This window comes from Argentina silus (genome assembly GCF_951799395.1).
Source record: "Argentina silus genome assembly, chromosome: 6".
NCBI classification, from domain to species: domain Eukaryota; kingdom Metazoa; phylum Chordata; class Actinopteri; order Argentiniformes; family Argentinidae; genus Argentina; species Argentina silus.
In genome coordinates this window covers 11,966,603-11,985,762 of record NC_139660.1, presented here as the reverse complement: position 1 = coordinate 11,985,762, position 19,160 = coordinate 11,966,603, and the positions used below count along the sequence as shown (strand labels likewise).

General features: G+C 41.5%; 2 protein-coding genes across 7 annotated transcripts in view; one reads left to right on the top strand and one right to left on the bottom strand.

Annotated features, from left to right (window-relative positions):
• Window positions 1-2,137: 2,137 nt before the first annotated feature.
• Window positions 2,138-10,511, bottom strand: tm2d1 (TM2 domain containing 1). The gene is made up of 6 exons (XM_083671378.1): window positions 9,957-10,511; window positions 8,594-8,702; window positions 8,321-8,412; window positions 6,234-6,307; window positions 4,037-4,149; window positions 2,138-3,035 (listed from the first exon to the last, which is right to left on the bottom strand). Exons 1-5 carry the CDS (start codon window positions 10,039-10,041, stop codon window positions 4,039-4,041), a joined length of 471 nt encoding a protein of 156 aa, XP_083527504.1. The 5' UTR covers window positions 10,042-10,511; the 3' UTR covers window positions 2,138-3,035; window positions 4,037-4,038.
• A 1,343-nt stretch (window positions 10,512-11,854) lies between these two features.
• The window catches only part of patj (PATJ crumbs cell polarity complex component), an 89,174-nt gene continuing 81,868 nt past the window's right edge, over window positions 11,855-19,160 (top strand). For 5 of the 6 annotated variants that reach the window (XM_083671694.1, XM_083671693.1, XM_083671695.1 and 2 more), the window contains exons 1-6: window positions 11,855-11,904; window positions 12,441-12,491; window positions 12,601-12,779; window positions 15,719-15,916; window positions 16,363-16,502; window positions 16,872-17,067. In XM_083671694.1, the coding sequence (XP_083527820.1) occupies window positions 12,470-12,491; window positions 12,601-12,779; window positions 15,719-15,916; window positions 16,363-16,502; window positions 16,872-17,067 (735 nt within the window). In that variant the 5' untranslated portion in view covers window positions 11,855-11,904; window positions 12,441-12,469. Of the gene's footprint in view, window positions 11,905-12,080; window positions 12,186-12,440; window positions 12,492-12,600; window positions 12,780-15,718; window positions 15,917-16,362; window positions 16,503-16,871; window positions 17,068-19,160 lie in introns of those variants that run through there. The other variant, XM_083671692.1, reaches the window with a different exon arrangement.

Sequence of the window (19,160 nt, the reverse complement as noted above, 5' to 3'; positions counted from 1 at the left end):
CTCACACACTGCAATTTCAACTCACCATACTAGGAGAGTGGTGGCCATAAAACACTCTGCTGTATGAGGAATGGCCTTTTCTCTACTGGCAGGAGGGAGAGCAGACCAGCCTTACCATCCTCTTCTCCTCTCTGCAGCAAGTGCCCTATAAATCCCCCAGCCTCTTCTCCTTGTGCTGTATTGATAAGCTCAGCCTGGATGAAGAAAGTGGAGAAATAGTTTGGCAGATGGGTGGAGTGTGCCTGGAGAAAGGGAGTAAAGGATTGAGAAAATAAGTTGTGCGCTGTGATGGCCAATACTCTCCTTACTCTAGTGAGTAGGTGCTTATAGTATAGCAGGGATGCACAGTTCTCCACCTTTCACTCCTACAATCATGACCTCTGCAGGGTTTTGGGCGTCTCTGGCACTTAACTGATTCATTCAGGTCATTGATTGATAAGAGGGTTTACAGTACTGTCTTCAGGTTTTTAGCCTTTGATCCAGAGACTGATATCAGGGCAAACAAAATACTAATATCTATATCTCTATCTCTATCTATATCTATATCTAGATATCTAGATCTAGATCAATATCTATCTATCTATCTATCTATCTATCTATCTATCTATATATATATATAGATATAGATATAGATATAGATATATATTATAATAATACTTGCATATAACCATTTAAAGTGGTTATGAGCCAGTAGTTCTTCCTGACCAGATCAATAACAATTTCACTTATCATTGAAACGATTGTCCATCCCCAGAACCAGTTCCATCCCTGCTCGGCTCTTCAGCGGCAGATCTTGTGGAGGGAAACATGCATACAACCATCCATCGCTCCTTGTGGATTTCAAGGGTCAAACCAATGACACAGTGCTTCTCTGCATACAGTACACAGATGAAGACAGATCTGGTCCCTCCTCAGCTGAAGTATCCCTACTCTCCTATTCATTACAAAGGATGCAGGTGCTTGGGAAAGTCCCAGCAGTACTGTAGATGTAATGTTGTCTGGTTTGTTGTCCCGCTGTGTTTACGTATAATGGGGGACCTGGCCTGTAATGTGAGCCTGAAAGGCATCTTATGGATGTGACACGTCCAATGAACACAGTAATACAGAGTGTGTGTGTTTGTGTGTGTGTAGAGAGAGAGAGAGATAGAGAGCAAGATAGAAACAGAGAGAGAGTGTGTTTGTGTGTGTACAGTAGGAGGGTGAAATATAGGGTTTAGACCTTGTATGAGGATGGATATCCAACATCAGGCTGAATCCAGAGGTTAATCCATGTATTACAGTCAAGAGTTGCAATTGTGCTTGCTGTGAGGACACAAACATACACACACACACAGCTGTAACAGAACACGATATGACTGGCTGGTTGTACTAATGACAATGGGACTCACCTTAATTCACCTTAAGTGAAATTTATATACTCAAGTGAAATTCACACGGCACATGATTCCTTGAACACATGTTTTGCAGTATAAGCAAACATGTGGAATGACAACCAACCTGCATCTGCATTCTACAGTAAACCAAAATACATCCTGTAATAGGGTTGTGTGCGGTAAAATGTAGGCTTGACAATCCCTATCCTATTTCTCTATGCAAAGTTTCTCTAAAGACTAACTAGCTACCATGCTACCCATCAATTACATTTTGAAATATAGCTACCGGTGCTGTCTAAATTAGCCATTTTTGACAGTGCAAATGTAAGTCTCCTTTGCTAGCGGTAATGGAAATGCCTTCCACTCCTACAGACCAGGGTTCAAGCCCCACCTTCTTTATTTTTCCCTGCCTATCTCACTTTCCTTCTCTCCAACAACTGGAGGTTATGAATTATGTTCATTAGTTGTGTTAATTAGGTAACTTAAGGATTCATTAACTTGCAATGGTAGATTTAAGGTTCTCTCTCTACTCACTCCACTGAACTGCATCAGGCTCATCCAGTGTAGCCTAACTGTATTCACCCCACTCTTTCTCTTCATCCAAATTCAACTTTCATTTATTATTGATCTATCTATCTATCTATCTATCTATCTATCTATCTATCTATCTCTGTCCTCTCACCTTCTCTCATCTATCTGCCCATCATCTTTCAACTTTATCCACTACCATAATAAGACCTTTCCAAGCCCACAAAGTTTCTTCATGAATGTTTATTTTTGTTTTTCAGAAAATGATAACTTACAAAAAAGTAAATACAAGATAACAAAACAGTCATACACACATATAGTAGTTCCCTTGCGGACAGACATACATACTTCTATATACAATGAATTACATGACAAAATGGACCTGTTCTCTGTGCATATTAGGTTCCTTTGGGAGAGAGAGAGCAAGAAGGAAGCATTACAATGTGACATGCTATTGCAACACTATGACACTAGCCCTGGGCCTGGGTAGCTACAGTGTGTGTAGGACTTAGTTGATACATCTTACTCCACAAATCAACTTATCATTACAACCTTTATTACTGGAAGCAGATGTTTTAGTGCTGGGCAGAAACAAAAGAAGCTGCGTACAATACCATGTAACCCTCAAGGACCAGGGATGGAGACCAATGTTTTACAGGGATTTACTTGTTTCATTCTGAGTCGCTGTAAAGTCCTCCCCTGTCTTGGAGGGCTTTGCTCAGATGGCAAAGGCTGCATTCCAATACCCTACCATGGCCTCTAACCCTGAAGTGTACAATTGCCAAGTCATGGGTTTATAGTACAAGCATTGCATCACTTTGAGCATGGGCTAGATGGAGCTTTCACTGGCCTATATTTTGTACATGGACACAAGCCCATTCCTTTAAAATCCATGAAGGGGAGTGAACGAGTGTGCACGCTGCAGGGAGAAGGGTACGAAATGGGATCACAGCAAAAGTTCACAAGCAGAGTTCTGCTTCCTTCCATAGAACATGCAGACAGAACTACTGTGTCTGTCAGCTGACAGAGTGTGTCCGTGTGTCAGGAATGCTTGAGTAGAAAATGGGATCCTGAAGAAGTGACACCATTTACATCACAACTGGAGAGCAGAGATGATTTCTTCCACTTTTTCTCCTGAAATGAGAGAAATGTTGTGGGTTAGTTTTTGTTCTAAGATGATCGACACAGTATATTCTGCCCAATTTTCAATAGCAAATAAGGTAATATGAAACAACCCCGACCCTCTCCATTCCTCTCCCTCTCCCTCCCACTTTCTGGACTCATGTAAACACTCAAGGCTTGTAATGGGCTCCACATGTGCGTGATTAAACCAAACACCCCTGTCACCACAAACACACTGCGGCCTCCATCATGCTACACAGAGAGGGGGCGCAGGAAAACAGACAGACAGAGAGAGAAGTAGAGATAGAGGAGAGACAGAATGATAGATGTGTATTTTCTTTGAGGAAGGGTGTGTGTGAGTGTGTGTGTGTGTGTGTGTGTGTGTGTGTGTGTGTGTGTGTGTGTGTGTGGATAGTGGAAGTAGAGAGCTTTATGGTTCAGGCACCAATGCCAGCTATAATAACTGCAATCTCACAAGCCCTTTTCCCTGTTCCCCAAGCACCCTCCCCAAAGTTTACTTTACAGGAGCTGACATTTAATCGCTCCCTCCCTAGTGCAGTGTCCAGACTGGGGACTAGGGGGAAATGGGGCGTAGGTGTGTGTGTGTAGGCATTTCCATGGATGGGGTCTGAAAGTGTCCTTGGGCCAAGAGACTTTTCTTTGACTCTAATTGGTCAAAACTGTTGAGGGAGATCAATCCAGACAACCTTGCTCTCTGGTTCACTTGTCAAGGTGTGAAGGTCAGTTTTTTTGTATGTCATTTAATATGTGGGACAAACTGCTCTCTTTGTAACAATATGTATCTCTTTCTATATTTCTGTATCCTATTTTGAAAGCCTTTTCTATCTATGTGAGAAAGCATCTTCAGAATAGGTCCACTGCCACAGCATTTTATAAATGATTCCAATGGTTTAATTGCGCCAGGAAAACAAAGTATTTGAGTGTTGGTGGAGTCTTTAACATGGTGGAATTGGTTCTATGTGGAACCAAATGGTTTCTAATAGTGTGCTCACGGTCAGGGTGAGAGTTGTGTTCGTCTGTAGGTTTCGTTGGTGATGGAGAGGCGGGTGAGGCGGGCACCGTAGTAGTCCACTATGTAGTCAGAGCCATCTGAAGGACCCACAATCTGGAGGGAGAGACAAGCACATCAGTCAGACATCGTTGCAGTATACAGACACATTCATTCTTTCATTCTACAGCTACCACTGAGGTAAGTAGCAAACCTTTTTAGGGACTGAAAGGAAGTTTTCCGGACACAAATTAAAATGTCAAGTCTTGGACGAAATCACACTTTCAATGAAGACTCTCCATAGAATATGCTTTCTAGGTTTAATCTGTGTCTGAGAAACCAGCAAGTGTTTCCCAAACCACCTACACTTACTGTACCACACCTACACCTATCCGCCTAACTCTGTTGCTCCCCCCACCAATTCGTTTGGCCTAAATTTAGTTTTTTCACGTTTGCGTTCCTGAATATTGTTTTGAGAGCCTTTTCTCCCTGTCAAAAAAGCAATCTACAAAAAGATTTGATTTCCTCTGTTTTCATGAGTTTTAGCTCGTATCAAGAGCCCAAATACTCCAGGATGCACATCAGACGGTAGTGTTTGAAAACCAACGGTGCTCCATGTGAAAACCTGGGCTCTGGGGCCAGCAGATAACACACATCTGCTGCTCTGCAACCACAGCCAAGAGGGACCAGTGAACACACATTCACGTGCGCGCACACACACCACACACACACACACACACACACACACACACACACACACACACACACACAGAGTGTGCTACCATGTCGAGACCAGCACTCCACCATTGGCTGAGAACCAACAATAGCTAATCGCTCAACTCTCTGATAGCACATACATATGTGATTTCTAGATCCAGGCTCTCCAGTCTAAGAACTTGAGACTCTTTAGAAGACGAATTTCCACCCACAATCTCCATGTCCCATCTATCTATCTATCACAACTGTCTATCTCCACTTATCCTCACTTTTATCCAGTTTGGAAGTCAATTAGAACATTCCCCAAACATCACTCAACTGGGGACCTCTGAGTGGTGCCGAAAACAGAAGCTGACTTGTTCACGACAGAATCGACGTGTATAAATAATAATCCCACGCCCCTCCCTTTGTTTATTCATCACTTCTCAAAGACACATTTGCCTGCTCTGCGCTGCTCTTAGTCCAGGTAGTTAGCTGCTAAAATATGGGGCTTTAGTGCCTTGTGCGACGTCTAAATGGGCTCTCTGGGGGACGAGGTACTCTTTATCAAAAGTGTCACTCTTTTTAAAAAGGCGCGAGGGAGGGAGAGAGAGAAAGAGGCAGCGGAGCTGGTTAAAAGCATTGCTCTCCCAGGGCTTTCAATAAGACATTAAGACAACAATAAACACAGCACTGCCTCGCTCCATCAAAAGGGCCTGCTGCTGCCGCTTCAACACAGAAAAAGCTACTTTAATATCAGCCCCCAGTTGAATATAATAACCTAAAAGTGGGACTGTGAGAATGAATAAATAATACAAAATTATACTCTGTGTTTGTTGTGTTTCTGTTTTGTTATTGGATGTGATACAGTGGGCTAGGATACAGGCATCGGAAGCAAGCAACCTTTCAATAGGTGCTCAAAGGAAGGAACCAAATACCTGATTTTGTAATTTGGGTGAACTTTAATGGCCAATGCATGTTTTTTCCCCCAAACACAGGAGTCTAATGGGTGTAGAGAGGGTGATGTGAACAGGATGACAAATGGATTGGCCTCTGTCTCTCTCTCAAAGTCCAGGCTGTTCTGGGAAGTGAAACTTTTGCTGCACTCGCTAGATTGGATTATTACTATTAGCGGTAAACAGCAGCTTCTGTATATTCATTGAAGCACATTCAAACTGAATTTTTTATTTTTTATTCTGGTGAACAACGTATGGGACAATATAGCAAGACAACATGGTCTGCCCTGCCCAAGCCATGGTAGAGGAAACATTACCATATTAGAACCTTACATTATCACATTGGAACACTACCTCATTGGATGCATAAACCTATCCTATCTTCCAGGCCTGGGTTCAAATAGTATTTGAAATCATTTCAAGTACTTAGCTGTGCTTGATTGTGTTTGAGCACACCTATCTGGCATTCTAGGCATTATTTTGAAAATATTTAAATTACTTTTCAACCTTTAAGTCTGCTACCTTCAGAGACGTGATGCTCTCACTCACCTGCATAGAGATCAACATGAAATCCACCAAGCTGCCAATTCCACAGAAGCCCACCGTGCAGAACTTGAGAAGGCCTGAAGAAGAGGGAATACAGTAGTCAGAAGGGGATTGTTTAATGCCACCCCCCTGCACACACTTTCCTTTGACTACATATCACTTTTCTATTTGTATGTGTGCAAAAAAATAAATAATGAATTAAACTGACTATCCCACTGTGTGTGGCACTTCATTGTTAACAATTCAAGCTACAGTAGGCAAAGCTTCAAGTTTCCCATCCCCGTATTCCGTTCCAATTTTATCCATGTGTGGCTGAATGGGAAATTACATCTTTGGAGGGCAGACGTGAGCAATTTTCACGGCTGGGTCGAATCTGAGTAGGGAGTTGTTTGTTCGTTTGTGTCAGTAAAGCCCACTGTTTTTTTGAAACACCACCGTGCCAAGTTAACTTCAGCCTCCAAAAAAGCTTTGAGTTTTGGGGGACAACAGGTGCTTCTGTGAAAGGGACTGAAGTGGAATCAACAGAGCGGTGTACAGCGACAGTTTGCTTTTGAACTGCACAGCGATAGAGGGCGAATTGAAGTGTAAAAACAGAGAGACGAGAAAACAGCTAAATCAGACTGGGTCCATTATCCTCTTGACTTAAGCTGCACCTGTTGTAATACACAATATATCATAGATTAGTTTTGGTTGGAATTCAATCGTAGCAGGCATTCTGCTATGTGGTTTCTCTCAAGTTCTTTATGATGTATTGAGGTGTCAACTGGTGGAGACACAATTCCAAAGCTGCATTCTACAGTATGACGTCCACATGCCATTGGATTCATCTCTTGTGCTCATTTTTATTGGACACTTAAACTGTTAATCCCAAGAATATTTGTTTGATCTAAAACACGGTAGATGTAGAAAGAATGTTTTCTTTTTGTGGAATTTTTTTGCACAATGCACTACAATACAATTCTGGCCTTGGTCTTAAATCAGGGCAGAACACACATCCAGTAGCCTGCATACTTGTATTCCACACACACTGCTAAATGAATGAGAATATTAATGTCAGGCACATTTAAACTGCAACTTTGGTGATTAAAAGATAATAAGTCCTTTATTATTAGTCATTATTAACACTGTTGTGAATTGCTCCATCGGGGCTTGGGGGGGTATGTTAATTCCCTGGTGGACATTTTCAAAAAGATGCCAGTCGGGTGCCTGTGCCACAATGCCCAGGTCTGTCCTCCCAGCTTAATACACCATCGCACCATGACTAAGGCCGCGCCAACCTAGGCCAGGTGCTTCTCAGTGCAGCCTCTAAAGCTGGCTCGCGCCTGCACAGTGTGGGTCTGTCCGTACCCACACCCCATGCTCTGGAAAAACAAAAAGACCCCCACCCCTGCAATAAAGGCAGGATTTTCAGCCTTTAGCTCCTTTGTAACCTTGCAGGTGTCTAATTAAATAAAAAAACACCAGAACCCCCCAAAAAAGAAAGAAAAGGAGCAAAACAAAAAGGGAAGGAGACAGGGTGGCTCAGACTTGACTCAAATATCCAGTTTATCAGCTTTTTATAATGGCTCCTTCTTGGTGTGATAATGACGGTGTTATTCAGGTCCTCACATGAAGGGGTAACACCCTGAGCTTCTTAAAGACCTGGATTGGTTGATTAATCCTCATCTTTGATATATGGTCAACTAATCAACTAATACTACTCTGCAAGGTTGTTTCTGTCCAGCAGTGCGGGTTCCATGTTGTTCCATGTAGAACACTCCATGTAGTACCCTCTGTGGAAAAGGTTCTGCAAAGGGTTCTTCTGCCAAAGCACCTTTTTGGTTCTAGGTCGAACTTTTTCTAAGAGTGCACTTTCTAGTGTTACAATAAATCCCAAAGTAATGGAAAAGTAGGCTAAATTGGGTAATAATCTTATCATTACGATGATATCATGCAGTTTCTGGGCAACTCCCTGCTTTTACCTTTTGAGAATCTTTATATTTATTTCATTAAAATACATTTCCTTTCATCGAAGACAATACCATATTATCCATGTTAGTTGATAGAGTATACAGACCTATCAAAGAGAGCAGTGAAAAGTGATACTGTACCTAAAGCTGGGTATCCCAGGTAGAAGCGATCAGCTCCTAACCATCCGAGGAAGAGCGACAGGGCCACTGCTACTTTGTATGAATAACCACTCCTGGAAAGGAAATCACAAGGAAGCTCAAATCACCTACAATTCAAACATTTTTCAATGATAGTTCAATGATAAGATTGGAATAGCTAATTAAGCAGCTTGGAAATAAAAATCTTTCCATCATAAAGTTGACATTATGGTGAAGTTTTACGCATGCAAAAATTCCAATAGGGCTTGAACATACACATTCCTGCAGGAGATGCTTTTGTTGAAGCCGACTTCCTCTCCACTGAATCTTAACTCTGTCCCATTGGACAGGCGACAGCTGACATTTGGAGCAGGTAGGCATTCCACTGAAACCACAACACAACCACAAGAGATACAGGAAATGGATTAGGCCATGCAAACTTGGTTACTTGTTCAACAGATTTAATTTCCAGAAAAGTGAGGCGAGCGAACGGAAAAAATATAGATCAAAGTGTTTTGAATGTACAAATATCCAACCTAGATGAAAAGCATGAGAATTATTATACTACATTTCAGTCTGATTATTAAATCCATTAACATTAATGAAAGGCCCTAGGCAATATCTTAGCTTAAGTCATTGGTGTTTTGGTTATGGAAAGGTGAAACAGTTGTAATTATCTTGTTATGCTATTTATATGTCATATTCATCAAAATCCAGGGGTAAGCCTATACAGTATACATTAATTGAAATGACTGGGAAAGTGACAGACCTTGCTTTAATAATTTAAAAAATGCTGCTATTCAAAGCATGTTTGAACTGATACAGTACCTATAAAGCATACATTTTAGCCTAATGATGAAATAACTTGCACTTCTGTGCCTTTCCTAAAATACAACACTGCCCCTTTAAGACCTTCGGCTCACTGCCTGGCTGAGGTCTGACTATCTCTTGAAGTTGAGCTAATAGAGTGTCAAATAATGTGCCATACCACTTAACACATCTAGCAAGCTGAACACTCATTAGCCGCTTTTCGACAGCGGTGCAAGCGCATGCCAAGGCTTACTAGCGGCCAGCTAGTGCTCATTGCCTGGTGCTTCGAGCCTTGTGAAAAAGCCTGTTTGAATTTCCACAGCTGGGCTTAGTAGTCCCATCCGTTATATGACCTCTGTCTACTTTCTGCAGTTCTTAAGGTGGCAAACTATATGGAGACCACATGTCAAATCCTCTGGTTTCAACAGGTTCTGGTAAATTGGCACCTTGACCCTTGGCACTTGTAAAAAACACTATTCAAATCAATTTGATTGTGTAGTAACAGCGAGCTAACTTAGATCATGCCTCAAACTTTGAAAGACTATCCACTGGGAATTTGATCCTTTATGCAGACAGATTATTTATTTTCATGGCATTACCTTATATCTAGGTAAACAGATGAATGAAGACTTTACATAACCAAGTTGCCCAAAACATCAAATTGTTAATACAGTGAAATTCATAATAATAATGTCATTTCACATCACATGTTACTGACATGCAGTTGCAGTGTCATCTGTAATTACATTCTAGTTTCCCATGTACTTATGGCTTGAGTGAGTGTTGGATGTATAGTACATCCACCACTCATCACAACACAATCACTCACCCCAAGCAATCGTGTCCTTGCAATTTTCTGGTTCTTGAGTAGCATCGTCTATCCTGGGATCTTTGCAAAGATACTTGAACAGCATTAAGGCAATGACAAAGTATCATCAGTAATTCACAGCATTTTCTCTCCAGCACAACATAATGGACCTAGGCCTATAACAAATACAAGACAGGCTGTTATACAGTGTCTTCAATCATCGGCATCCTGAAGACACCACTACGATAGGAAGCACATACATATGATGTGTTCCATTCAGTGATTTATGTTGTGATTGAGAATCACATTCTTGTGATCAGTTAGCCCTGCCTGAGACATGTAAGCTCAAGTGTCGCCCTCAGACCTTGAGCATGTCCTCTTGGAATCATGGTAGATGCTTTTGTCTTCCAAGTGGGAGACCTGGGTTCGAACCCCAACGCCCGTCACACATGCGAGGACACCAACAAAACATAAACAATGGACCAAATGCATTTTAAAATGCAAAAAGCACTTGACACTTCTGTGACATATCTTTGGTGCCAAAGAAATGACATCCCGTTATTTTTTTTTTTTAGACATGATTCGACATAATCCACGGCTATAAGTCATTATCTTAATGCTTACAGTCTCTTAAACACAAACAATGGAGTAATCAGTCCTAACTGCTTTGGATATGATCAGGTTAGTCTTTTAACGCTCTAATTCATATTTACAACTCATATTCATCATTAATAGTAAGGGCTATATTTCATTATTTGAGAACACAAAAAATATAATTGACAGTGGCTTTAATTGGTTTACACAAACAATGACGATGATTAGATGAATGAATGACGGAATGAATGCACAAGACAATAACTCATTCATGCCCCATTGCCATGGTCAGCCAGTTCAGTTGACAGGTGATGATGCAAATGAGAGACAACGATCGACTCAATGAATAATAGCTTTCTAACCCCCTGACTATGTAATTAAAAAAACCTAACGAGCTTCCTACTCACTAAAAGTATCTTCAATGATATGCTAACTAGCTAGCTATCTACCTACCTAGCTAACCCTCTGACAGTGTCACACAGTGTGTGGTCAAACGTCGTGACAGCGCACACAAATGCAAAAGGATATTGTCCAAGGCGTAGATTTTCACAACTATCCACATCATTTGCAAGAACAATTATAAATTGGATAAAAGCACAATAAAACAAGATGCTCCATAAGGTGCGTAAACAAAACATTTGACTCCAGTGAGACGCCATGTTGAAACTCCCAACATGGGTCACGTCACGTGACATCACAGGTTTTTAAAGCAACAATACCTCTGAATGTCCTGCAAGACCAAATTCGTGTAAATTCGTACCAGTAAGTCCCCTTTTATCATCTTTTGAGATAGTTTTCCTAACTTTTAGCGGGTTGCGCTATTAGACTGTTGAAGTTCATGTGCGCAACTTAAACTAACTACACTAGCTTTTTGTCATAATGGCTAGCAAGTGATGCTGTACTGCCAGCACAGTTGCCAACAAAACAAGCTAACGACGTTGGCTAACCAGCAGGGAGCTAGTATGAATACCTAGCACTAAAGAGCAGCACTGACAGAAAGTTTGCAAGGAATACTGATACAGCATCCACAAGTTGTTTTACTGGTAGGGGGTAGGTAATAATGGAAACAGGCTGAGAGACAGAGTGATTTTTTCAGAAGTAGCACGAGCTTGTAAAGTTAAGAAAGATGACACAATGTTGTGTGCACCTGTTGCACTCCCACTTGCATGCAAAGCAAATGTTAGCGTCCAACCTTTACCTGTCTGGCTCTGAAACTACTAAAAGGCTGTAACAGTATTTACTTTGCTCATAAGTAAATAGTTTGTGGTGTATTTTCCCAGTTTGTTTTCATTCTTGTCATCCTCCCACTTTTTACCCAGCTGATCTTACTTCCTGCTTCAGGTAAGGTGCGACTGAAACTTCCGATTGGACACAGGTAAGAATGCTAAAACAAAATCAATGCTCTTGCCAGAATGATTGTAGATTGATTTCATTTTAGTGATCTGATGTGTCAACTTGGTGTATTTTGTATTACTTTGTTCATGTTTATATAGCTTGCTAGCTACATTGCCTAGGCTATCTCTGTTGAGACTGCTCGCCAATGCTAATCTGCTTTGCTAACAGAACCACGACTGTTCGACAATATAGACAGACCAATTTACCTACTTTTTGGCTGACAACTTTACATTTAACGTAGAGAAAGAACTCCACGAAAAGGTTTGTAATATGAACAAGACAACCTAGGGTTTTTACTTGATAGTTCGTTCCAATCCAATGCACCTATGCCAGCACTAGCTAGAAATAGATGCATATCATATGCATAGGCTATACTCTGCCCATCTATGTAATGATGCATTGTCAACTGCCTTGACAAAGTGTAATCACTTTTTTTTGGGGGGGGGGCACAGGGTCAGAAATATGATAATATGGTAATTGTGAGGTGTTATATTTGTCCTACTGTTCCTTATACAGACTGCATCACAAGACACAGAGGGAGGACAATGTATGAAAATGTCCCAACAGGTACAGCTGCTCAACTGCTTCTTATTGAACTGTTGATTTATTTTAGTGGCATTTTGGGTTAAAGATGTAAATGTGTGTGTGTGTGTGTGTGTGTGTGTGTTGACCTCAGTATCCAGTGTGGAGCGGCAGCAGGTCCTGCAGGCCTTGGAGAGGCTTCAGGCTAAGCTTACGCAGCGTGAGGAGTGGACCCACAACGAGAGGCTGGGGGCACTGAGGGAGGCCCTGCAGAGCCCTCTCCTGGGACACATCCTCACCCTGCAGCACTCCATCAAACAGCTCAAAGACCAGGTGAGAAAGGGCACCTGACACAGGTCAAGAAGGGAGGTTACACTTTCTGATTTGACTTCTCTTCTAAGGGGCTTTACAAACTACAGAACCATACTGTGCTGCCTCAGATGTTTTCCGTTAACATGGTCCTTTCCAGTGCTGTTTCAGTATCTATTGTGGATGTGTAACCAGACCAGCCCAGTACAGACTGTGGCATTGTTGGAAATCAGCTTCTATCCCATCTAATGCTAGATATTTTTAACAATGAACACAATGTTATGGTGGGGTTGAGTCCCTGAGGAGGTACATGGCTTCTGCCAACATGTGTCAAGGTGCAGTCAGCCCCAAATCACAAAATAAAATGAGAGGTGCCACTCTATTTCATTGCAAAGCTGATTCTGTCATTGTTTTTTGTTTTTCAAACATTTAGGTTTTAGTACTCATCTGTCTAAGGAAAGTACTAATCTGTGTAAGGAAGGCCATGAAACATCAAAGTTTTTACCAAAATAAACCAATAAAGTAGATTTGAAAGTAAGGCACATTTCACTTCTATATCTCACCTGTTAATGTGTAACTATAGTCACAGAGGACCAGCAGTGTCTGCCTAGGCCTAATAGAATGTGAGGGCTGGAGTTGAGGACCTCTGCCCAATAATAGAACAGAGTAGCATACAGTGCGATCCATAAGTGGGACAGTGAAGCATTTTCTCTACTTTTGGCTCTATAGGGTTAGGTTAAAGTATACATTCTCAGCTTTTATTTGAGGAGATCTCTGTACTGGTTTCACCATTTAGAAAATATAACACTTTTTATAACCTATTTCAGGCCACCAAAAAATATTCGGACAGATTAATATAATGTCAAAATTAAACACATCATGCAATAGCTGCCTGAAGTCCCATTGAGCCCACCAGACACTATCTTCTCTGGTGATGCTCTGCCTTGCCTGCACTGCCATGCCTGCATCTTCAGTTATTGTTTGTTTTGAGGTCTTTTTGCCTCCAGCTAATTAAATGCATTCAATTGGATTTAAATCTGGAGATTGACTTGGCCAGTCAAGAACTTTCCACTTTTTCGGCCTGCAAAACCCCCTATTTGCTATGGAAGTATGTTTTGGGTCATTGTCTTGCTCTATGAAGCACCGTCCAATGAGTTCAGAGGCATTTGCTTGTACTTCAGCAAACAAGATGTTTCTGTACAATTCAGAATTCATTCTGCTGCTTCTGCTTCTTTCTTTTTTAATGATGTCCCAAACTGATGTATTTGGTAAGCCTAAGGTTTTGGCTGTGCTTCAGTTTTTTTTCTGAGATTTCAGCCTCCTAATAATTTCCTTAACTTTCACTGACACCTCTTAGGTCCTCAAGTTAGCAGACTCCAAAGGCAAACGCAAAGCCGAGAATAAATACTAGACATTGACAGCTCTCTCATGCCGGCACAAATGGTGTGAGGAACAGACCTGACTAACCAGAAACACCTGTCAAGCTAATTATCCCAATGTCTTGAAATATGGAGACTATGCATAAAATTGTTGTTGTTTCTTAATGGTGAAACCAATCTGTACACAAATACCCTCAAATAAAAGCTGAGGATCTATACTTTAACCTCATAGTCATTGTTTGATTTCAAATCCACACTTTTGGAGTGTAGCCCTAAAAGAAGAACAAATGCTTCACTGTCCCAATAAATACAGAGGGCGTTGAATGTGATGATTGTGTAAGGTATACATCTAGCAACATCACTAGTGATATATGACAGACCTATGCATGAGAAAGTAATCCAAACGTATTCACACAACATACTGTACCCAAACCTTACTATACAGGAATCACACCGTTTATGATTGGTATGAAATATATATTTTTTTCCCCTCAGTGTTTTGTGTGCTATACTTAACTGTGCTTATGCACAACATTTCATACCGTATGTTTAAGCCGGAGAGGATGCATCAAAACCACTAGACAGCCTAATTTGTATTCAGGACAGGTTTTTATTGATGTAAAAAAAAAAAAAAGAAGTACTCCTTACAATAAACAATCCACATGCCAAATTAAGATAATGGCAATAACCAATGCTTGTCTTGATATTGTAAGTGCTGCGAAGGTCGGACAAGTGTCTATGAATGCGTCAGGTGAAAACCTATTGTGGATAAAAAGCCCGGAGGTGGTGGCTGTGTTTTTTTGTAGATCTATCAAGCTTTAATATCTACTGTCTTGGTTTGAGTAACGGCCTTGTCTGAGATATATTGATGAAATGGCCCAGGAACCTGCTCTGTCAGCCCAGCCTAAATAAGCAGGAGACTGATAAGTTTCCACAATGTGAGTCTAAAGGTCATTAATACATTACCTGTTTGGGACTGGGGAGAGCTGCAGAGGAATCTATTGATTTTTCCCTCCCCTCCCCTCTGTCCCTCTTACTCGCTTTATTTTTTTGCAGACGTTGCCTCTGCTTATAAGGGCGCCATTGTTTCACTTTCATTGTCTGTTCTTGTATCTAACACTGATCTGCAGGGCATTTTCAGGTCGTATCTAATGTTATAAGAATGCAGCTTAGTTGTTGTTACAATACTCCTATAATAGCCGTTTTTGGAGGCTACAATAATGTTTAATTTTTACCCCATCAGTTTCAAATTGTCTACCTTTTCAATTTTATCTTTTCACATGATTGTCTGACATTGTGACACATTTCTTCCTCATTTATTTGTACTGTTCTGTTTGTCATCCCCCCTCCTTCAGCATTTAAACTTTGAGAGCCTTTATAGTCCATCATATCGATGGTGGAGGATGTTGGAGAAACACTCATATTTTGTCGTTTTCGTCTGTTTCTATTCTCTGACCATATTGTCCATACATTACTATTCTACTACATCACTCAGACCTCAACAGCAAACAGACCAGCTCTCCCAAACTGCAACACTATCCATGATGGAAAAAAACCTCTCCTCTCCCGTTTCTCTGTGTGTAGCTAAACTGCATGCCTCCAGACGCCTGCAGTGAGTTCAGCTTCTCCAGGAGAGGCCAGTTGATAGTCAGTGCCAGCCGCCCAGCCAGCAGCCTGTGCACGTCCGGCCAGGGCTCGGTGCTGTCCAATGGCTCGGCCCCGTCCGCAGCAGGCTACCCCTCCCCTGACCAGCTCCATCGATGGATCCGCACCACAGCCAAGGTGGGGGCCGCACCTGTTCCGCCTACGCATTCACCCCCTCAATGCTGCCCTCACAGCAAGCGTGCAGTTACACCGTGGTTATGGCTAGATTTACTGTATTAGGTAGAGATGTTCTAGGTTTGATCAGTCAGTGTCAGCAGTGTGTTTTTTGATGTATTGCAGTTGGTAGAGATAACTCTAACAGATTACTGTAACAGTGTCACCTGTGTATTTTCCATAAACAATCGTATCCAACTTGGTTCATATTTCCCACCAATGTCATTTGCTTTTACATTTTTATCTCTCATATGAACTGTACTTTCATCCACTGGTAGTTTCAATTTCTCAGCTTCATGCTCTTCAGTTTTTGTATCATTTGAAAGGGAGCTGAATAGAGACTAGACTGCATTTTCAATCATTAACAAGAACACCACATTGGAACTGACCAGTTGTGGCTTCCATTGTAGGGACGTCAAACGGAACACATCAGCCTGGTGAAGCCATTCTCTGGGGGCCTGGGCTTCAGTGTGGTGGGCCTGAGGCCTGAGGGGACTGGAGGCCACGGAGTCTTCATCAGACAGGTCCAACCAGGGAGCATCGCACACAGGTGAGACACGCTGCCACCATACGAATAACAATGACCAATGACATTAGTATTTATTAGTCATTCTGTACCAGTTGCTTAAAGATGTCACCCACTACTATGAATGGGATACACTGGCTACATGCATGCCCTTACTCTGTAATATACAAGTCTCACCAGCAAAAATGAGCACAGAATCCCTTGTTAAATCTATTCTTCATCTCAATGTGATTTCCTGGTTAACAAAGGTTCGGAATTCATTGTGTTCCTAAGTTGTGGCGTGCCGATGAAAATATAACTCCTATGTAGCACTTTTATAAAGGGTCTATGAAGGCTTCTTATACGTTTGAAGTGTGGCCAAAAGATCTCCATTCCCTTGTATATGGCTTGTAGAGATGGGCGCATGCAAGAAAACGACCAGATCCTGGTGATCAACGGGACTCCCCTGGACCAGAGTGTCACCCAGCAGCAGGCCATCAGTCTGCTCCAGCAGCCAGGGGACAGAGTGGAGCTGGTGGTGGCCAGGGGTATACTCTCCGTCGCCCACACACAGAACACACAAGCCAGCCCACCCACGCCTATTCCCATGGTAAGGAACGGAGCATGTAGGCTTCAGGCTTTGCCATTGTTGTGTTAACAACTGTAGATAAGAGTTTCCAGGTATACATGATGACCAGGTGCTGTGTTTTGAATGTTGCATTACAACTGTCGTTAAGTTGTTTTCTTATGTTGATTCAGACAACCTGTCAGAAGACAGAGGCACAACTCTTGTTGTTGCGAAGCTGGTACGCGTATTGATTTCTTATGGTTGAATAACGTAGACATGATGGCTCGAATGTCAACATTTTTAATCAAAAGAATATAATTGCTTGCTTGAAAACAAGCAAACTTCCCACCTCTGACTTCTGTGTTAGAAGATGTGTTATTCATTGGCTGAAGCACCCTCTAAACAACCTTACTCATTTTCACGCATATACAGTACAAGGTTTGAACATGGCATCAGAATGTGTGCAACATGTGTACTGCAATGAGTGTAGTCTATTTACTGTAATGTTGTTCTGTAGCCTGTCACACAAAACAAGTACTTGACCATCGCTCGAGTGCAAAGGGCATCAATCATATCTAGAGGTTAGTTTAAGGTCACAGGCCTTGACTCGATATCAGTTAAAGCCCTGATTTGAAATTCATATTTATTCAGTGTTGCACCTTTAGAGCTGTTGACATTGAGTGTATGAATGATGTCTATTCCCTTAAAGCCTTTAGGAAATCAAGTTAGTGCTTCGACGGCAGGATTGCCTTGACACTATGTATTTAAGCCTGAGCGCTGGTTCAATTAATGTATAATGTAGACATGACATGGTAGTCAAAGAGATGAGGGCAGAGAGAGTTAGGAGCCCTAATGCACAGAAATAGTAGGTCTGCATCAAACGGGTTTGTTGTGGAAATCATTATAGAATGAGGAAAGTCTTTTTTTACGCTGCTGTGTCCTTAGAGTATGTGGTCATCTATACTACTCTTGTCAGTTTTCAGTTAATTCATTTCTCACTCGCTCAAACCATTAGGGTAAATTGCCTTTTTAGCTTTTCTCTTTGGTTATTTTGTGTTAAGTATATAATCAGGGCTGTGCATAGAGTTTGTGATGATCAGAGAAGGGGCACTTTAATTGCGATGATGATAAAGAAACAAAAAAAAACCTGTGCATGTGCCTGCTTATGTGAACAATAATCATTACTATTATAATAATCATTCCTATTATAATAATCATTACTATTAGACTCAACAGGCTAAAATAGCTTTTGGCTTTTCATCCAAACTGACGTTAGGAGGGTTAATTTAAGTGGTGTACACACATACAGAGATTTTGTCTCGTGACGAGCTTGGCAAAGTATGCAGTGAAACTAAAGTATGGTAGTATACCATTCAGGAAACGTTAGGAGACGTACCCTTTCTTCATCCTCTGATTGGTTATCACATAGCACCGTCGCCAGTGATTTAAAAAAGAAAGAAAGAAAGTACACCTGGATCTTCTATTGACAATGCATGAACACTGGTCACGGGTGTCCACCCATGTGTGCATAGCTTTAGAGTGACCTCTCTCTTTTCTTTGGAAGGAGAAATAAACGTGAGGGGGTGAAAGATCAACACACACAGGGTGATGGACACTATTAACCCCAGAGCTCTGACAACAAACACAACAGTTCCCCCTCTCTTTAATTAAATAACCAAAAGAAAAGCCCTGTAGAAATCCCTTAAAAGCAACGGAAAGTTCCAGCAACGATAAAAACAAGTGCTAGACCCCGAGTTTAATACAAACAGTACGACACTGGTTAGTTCCAGCCATTATGATAATATGTCGCCTATTTTGGGTCATTATCGTGTGGCATTTCACTATTCCTGTTGTTTTTAATCCCCCTTGGATCAATGCCACATCCTGCATATCAAGCCCTAGCTGGTCTGGGCCTTTTGGTTTATTCATGTGCTGTTTCTCTTGAGGTCGTGTTTAATGGAGCGCTGGGTAAGAGAAAAAAAAAAAGAAAAGGTCTGGATCTGATTTTATTGCAGTTCCCCAGCCCTAACTATCTGTCACAGCAAAGCCAAGACTCCACCCCTCGACAAAAATCCAGACAAGTGGTGATTCCCCACATTAGAATAGTTTAGTGTTGCCCTGGCACCGCTCCTATC